General features: G+C 45.6%; 1 protein-coding gene across 5 annotated transcripts in view; it reads left to right on the top strand.

The window, feature by feature from the left end:
• Positions 1-4,803, top strand: part of LOC142469842 (adhesion G-protein coupled receptor G1-like) — an 82,095-nt gene extending 77,292 nt beyond the window's left edge. For all 5 annotated transcript variants that reach the window (XM_075576518.1, XM_075576520.1, XM_075576521.1 and 2 more), the window contains exon 14: positions 1,631-4,803. In XM_075576518.1, the coding sequence (XP_075432633.1) occupies positions 1,631-1,773 (143 nt within the window). In that variant the 3' untranslated portion in view covers positions 1,774-4,803. The remainder of the gene's footprint in view (positions 1-1,630) is intronic.
• The last annotated feature ends 1,321 nt before the right edge of the window (positions 4,804-6,124 follow it).

The following is a 6,124-nucleotide window of genomic DNA, read 5'->3' on the forward strand; positions in this document are numbered from 1 at the left end:
GAATATTTCTCAGCCGGTCTAATTGCGTGTCTGAATCTTGCACCTCTGTCTCTTTAAAAGTGAAAGCCGACATAGCCAGAAAAAATACAACCTACAAACGGTCTAACAGTTTAATTGTCTGCCTTCTACTAATCTTAACTTAAAGCAAAAATGTTAGATTTCTTTTCTCTTTGAAAAGGAATTAGAAATTCGGGGCCTCTGAATGGGGGGCTGTTTGTCAAGCAAGTGTTTTATTTACCCTTATTCGCCCTGCCCTAATATCAGCGAGTGAATAAAGGTAAGGGGACGGGGGCATGCCTGCGCAAACTCCTGTTAAACACACAGTGACATACGGGGGTCGCCAGCTTCTACTGAAGGCGAACCCAGAGATAACATTTTTAACATTTAGGTAAGTACAGGTTGCAGAGGCCTCACACGATCCCCCCGGCATTTAATTTAAATGCCGGGGGGAAGAGCGCGGGACCTCTGCAACCTGTACTTACCTAAATGTTAAAAATGTTATCTCTGGGCGCCCCCCCGCCCCCCAAAAAATCCAGCGCCCCCCATTTTGCGCACCGCTGCCCTATAGGACTGGAGTTGGCCAGCCCTGGTTTCAGTGAATGCTTTAATTCGATGCAAAGCATGTGTGTTTATAAGTGAGAAGCAGTGGTTCTCTGTAGCACTGTGGTTCTGCCACTGATTTTAATGTTGCAATAAATAATGCGACACCTCAACCGTATCATTTTCAAATCTGACTTTATTTGGTCTCACAGCCTCTCTGGAGAATGTTCTCGTTGGCCCAGTGATGGATATTTGGATATTTGAGCCTGCCAAAAATATTGTGGGGACATTGTTGACCACTGTCGTTGTAGATTGAAGCTGATCCATAGTGTCTCCAGAAATTCAGTGCCTGCCACAACTTTCTATACAGTATAGGAGATTCATATGTATACGTGCTGCATTAACACCTTCGCTGCCAGGGGGGGCTGGCCACACATGCTTTGGCCACACAGATGTTAAATGTGCACCATCTAATTAGCAATAGGATAAAATAACTCGGGTGTGGAATACCCTACTCCAACCCCAGCCACCGCTTGCTTTGACATCCCAGGGATATGCCGCCACCTTGCTCCTTTGTGATAATAGTTGTTCAGCAAATTCACATTTCTTGGGCAGGTCCACAACCCTGCCTTTCTCCATTATCTCTGAGCATACAATGCTTTGACTGCAGCTAGGAATTCTGGGTAAGGACATGCAAATAAGCACACAGTGTCACTGTGCTTCTTATCCACTTTAACATGGAGCCCTATAAGGCTGCGTCCATGCTTAGCGCGACCGCACGCGCAGTTGGACTCTCTCTGTGTCTCTCAAACTGATAGACTGTTGAAACAAACTTTGTGTTTTTCTCCTTATCCAATCCCATATCCCCTGTCATATGTTGCCAGGCAGATCAGGAACAGTGTCTCTTATTCCTTATCGCACCATGTGATAGGTGGAGCAGATTAATTGTGACCTATTTATAATATATTTAAAAGGAGAGTCTCGAAAATAAATCCCATTTCATTTAAAAAAAAGTGTGAATGTTTTAAACACCATTACCCCACATTCATGTCCAACCCCTCACTGTCTCTCATATCTTCATTCCTCCCAGGCTTTTTCATCTTCCTCTGGTACTGGGTACTGTCTCAGCAACATGTGACGGACCAATCACGTTCCACCGACAGCACCAGCGTGACGCCAATATCACCGAGAACAAACTCCACAACATCTGATCAGAAGAAGCTGCTCACTTGAGTGTCTGTGGGTAGAATCATGGGGAATTTCCACTGACCAGTTGGGGCATTCCAGGGTTTATACCTCACATTCCAATAGGTTTACTATCAGAATAGCAGCACAACCTACTTACTTGGCCCCTCATCGATAAGTCAGTCGCCTGCAGTAAGAAAGTCCATCCACAGGACTCTCAAACCCCTGAAGCATTAGCAGCTTTGTGCTGAAGCAGCTTGCAATGCAGTGCATCCTATACACTTTCACCTGTAGGTAAGACCTGTAGTGTAATGGTTACGGTGCTGGTGTTGGATACACAAGCTTATGGGTTTCATTCTAGGCTCAGCTACTTTTCATAGTTGTGAGTGGCTTTAGGCTAGTCTCCTTCAGACTAAACGTTTGGATGGTAAACTCCTCCAGACAAGGACTTCTGGGTTTAGTATTCTATAGAGTATAATTATGCTCATGTTACAGAGACGGCCTTACATTTTAGCGGGGCCGGAGGCGGCATGCCGGCAGCGGGGGCCCTCCTCCCGCAGCATCATAGCGTGACGTCGCGTTGTCATGGCAATGTGACGCTGCAGAAGGAAGGCCGCTCTGCAGAAGGTAAGATCCGCCCCTGCACACGCACGCACCCTCACCATCTGTCCCTACCCTGGGGTGAGCAGCGGAGCTCCCAGAAGGCGCAGAGCCCAAGGCAACCGCCATGCATGCCTTGCCCTAAGGCGGCAAGTTCAGGGGTCTGCAACTTTAAGGAAGAGTAGACTTTTTTGTTTGTTTTTTTCTTTGACCAAAATATTTAGAGAGCTGCAACATATACATAAATATGATTGCTCACATATACATACACTATACCCACACACTATTAGGTACTGTATATATACGCATTAACATATGACAAACTTACTTAAATCAGAATCGGGGAAAGAAAAATAATACTGCCCTCCTTTTCCTTGCCCCTCCCCCCTCCAAAATCCCCCCCTTCTCCCTCCCTTCTCTCGTCCCTCCCTTCTCTCGTCCCTCCCTTCCTTCTCTCGCCCCTCCCTCCTCTCGTCCCTCCCTCCTCTCGTCCCTCCCTCCTCTCGTCCCTCCCTCCTCTCGTCCCTCCCTCCTCTCGTCCCTCCCTCCTCTCGTCCCTCCCTCCTCTTGTCCCTCCCTCCTTTATCTCCCTACGCCCTCACTTAATTTCTCAATGCAATCATTTTGCCTTGGGGCTCGGTGAGAGGTTTCCCCTGGTCCTGTGTCACTGGAGTGGCCACTTGGGCGCATGCGCAATTTGGGCCCAACTTCCATGCGGGCTCAACTTCCGGCCCCCCGCGCCTATAAGTTAAACAGATCAGGCTCTAAACCTTAGATTGCAAGCTCTTCGGGTTACGAATTCATTGTGTTTTTAAATTCTACTGTGTACAACACTGTGGGCCAAATTTACTAAGTAGTGCTATTGGATAACCTTCCCAGTCCCCGATAACACCTTACTTGAATGGACTTTTTAGGTGTCTTCCAGGGCTGGAAGGTGTCTTGTGGAATAGCACTCCTTAGCTAATATGGGCATTGAACAAAGTGTAATAGTATTAGGGGGTACAGTGTACCACTGCTTTTTTTAAATTTACAACATCAGAGTACCACTAACTTTGTTTTTAATTGGCGAGCTCCGTTCCGCTTTCTACGTGTCCCACTTTCTGTCTGGCCCTTTTCTCAGGTTTTTCTAGGGCTGAGAATACATTTTTACATCATCAAAATATGGCCGAGTAAGTGGTGCTGATTCATTTATTTATTTTTTTGATAACTTTCCACACCAGGGAGGGAGGGGGGGGGGGGAAATGTTGTCCTGTTTTGTTAATGACGTAGTCCTATCCATGGGGTAGCAGCCTGTAACATATTACTCTGCAATCCATCGCTGGCCTTATTCTGTTACCCAGCAGAAAACGTGTGGGGTGATTTTTCTCTTTTTTTTTTTTATGCAACCGCAGAAGCTTATTTTTTTTACTATTTCCCATCTCACAATGAACCCACTTTTTCTGCGGTATGAAATTTCACCAAGAATATTCAAAATCACCCAAGTCTGAGTCACCCAACAATTCTGCCAACTGTCATATATACAAATTATATTGGCAGTATAAACCCATTTCTAAACCTTTTCACAGCTGGAAGTAAAGGGTAAACATGAAATGGCAAAATTCCTCCCCAGAAATTACCTATTTTGAAAATAGGATGCCCTGTAAATCAGATTACCAAGCTTATTTGTTTTTCTAGTTTTTGATGTTTACATTTTTATTATTGTAGGCCCAAAGCCTGCCGTAGAGTACCCAACCACTGCTGCTTAATCTAATTTGCTCCAGCCCTGCAGTTAGTACAGAGTTGGTTTCAATGCAGTGACTTTGAAGTTCAGCCTCTCAGAGAAGGCTCCTTGGAGTCCAGTAAAGACACAAAGTGTGAGGTGTTTAACAGCCGTGTTAACAGTTTGTGCGCTCACTTTCCAGGGACACAACACCGTTTAACCCTTTGAGTGGCTATGTCATGGACAATTTTTTTTAGCTCTTTTCCTATGGGAGATCGCGTTGGGGAAGAACGCGGTCTGGCACGCATGGAAACGGAAGAGGATGACGACTTTTCCGTTTCTGTAATTAGTGACACTACGTTCACGTGATCGCAATGTGCCGGAACGGCCATGGCACTCAAAGGGTTAAGTCGGTGGGGGGGGGGGGGGGGGGAGAGAAGAGAAAGTAGAGGTGGAATTAGATACATTATTGTATTGTACAGTGAAGAAATCTTAAGGCAAAACATGCAGGGGGAATACACCTTTAAGTCTTTCTCTGCCATAACCCAACACTGCATACAGAAAGGATTATGGGAACATATTTGTCCCCCCTATACATAGATTGCAAGCTTTTCAGGCCAGATCTTTCCTGCTTGAAGCTGTTACATTTGTATTGAGATTTGTATTTAGTGATGTAATATATTACTTTAATAGATCATGTCGCTCTGTATATATGGGAACCTGTATAAAGTAACAGCCTTATTGTGTCTGCCCTAAATAAAGTCTAAACCCAACCCAAATGATGTCTTCGATTTATTCAGCTTCTTCAAACTCCATGGACTCGACCATTATATATGCATGTGTTTGGTGGAACACTGATTGCAGGGAGAGATTCCTCTCTGCTCTGATGGATTGTGAGACCCTTTGAGAGTCTAATTCGCCAGTAGATTAATGGAATCCTTGATCCGGTTAATAATATACTGGAACTCAATTCTATTAATGTTCTCCACAAGTGACATTAGCTCACATCTCAGAGTGACGAGTGCACAGGCTATCTGAAAAGCAGCAAACCCGGACCTTTTATTTTACATTAGCTCAGAGCCCAAATGGGTCTCAAAAGACTTACAGTTTTAGGTAATAAAAAGTACTGTCAAAGTGCAGCCAACCGGAACGGATGACCACAAGCGCTCTCTGCAGGCCCCTCTGCCAGTGAAGGGGGGGGGGGGTTAAAGCTGTAATCTCCCACAAAATGCATTAAATGCCATTTTATATTATTATTCAGTTGTGTGCTAGAGCTGTCGCCTTCTAAGGACCAATATCCATGAAATTAAAGGCTTGAGACTCTGTTTCGCAAGTCTGCATCGTCAGCTGACTCCTGATGAAGCTGACTTGCGAAACGCGTAGTCTTGGTAGCCAAACTAGTGGGATCCGGAAGGTGACGTCATCCTCGAGCGTTTGGAACGCAGAAGTGGAAGGACCGCAGGGAGCTGTGAGCGCACCAGCACCGTGCGAGGACATCTGTTTGACCGCCACACTTCCAATTGCCAGAGACCCATCTAGCTGCAACGAAGGGGAGTAATGGGGGGCACAGAGAGACTAAAACAAGGATGGAGGAGGGAGAAAAGAGTACGAGGTAAAAGAGGGGCAGAGAGACCACAAGGAGGTTGGGGGAGGCCCCCCCCAGTGAGGCCGCAACAGATCTGAGCTCCACAGAAGTTGCAAGGTGATCCTCAGGAACACTTAAGTGGTTCATGACAAATGTAGAGTTTGGAAACGCTGCACTAAATGCTATGTCACAAAATGGAGTTGCATGGCCTATAAAAAGTAACTCAGCGATGTCACAGCTAAATTCTAAATGTCTTTATTACAGATGACCAATGATTATGAAGTCTGGAAAAATGTATGCATTGTATAAGTACCAAAAAAAACATAAAAACACCTTATACTTTGTATAAGTACTCGAATATAACATTTCCCACCCCCCCCCCCCCCTCTGTGAGATTCTGCTGCTACATTGAGTGTGGTGCATACCTGCTGGCCCACAGGAGTTCCGAGTCTCCCACACAATGGTAGGGGGATGTCTGAACAGGCTTCTGGGGCATAAACTGAGTCGTACTCACG

This window comes from Ascaphus truei, chromosome 19 (genome assembly GCF_040206685.1).
Source record: "Ascaphus truei isolate aAscTru1 chromosome 19, aAscTru1.hap1, whole genome shotgun sequence".
NCBI classification, from domain to species: domain Eukaryota; kingdom Metazoa; phylum Chordata; class Amphibia; order Anura; family Ascaphidae; genus Ascaphus; species Ascaphus truei.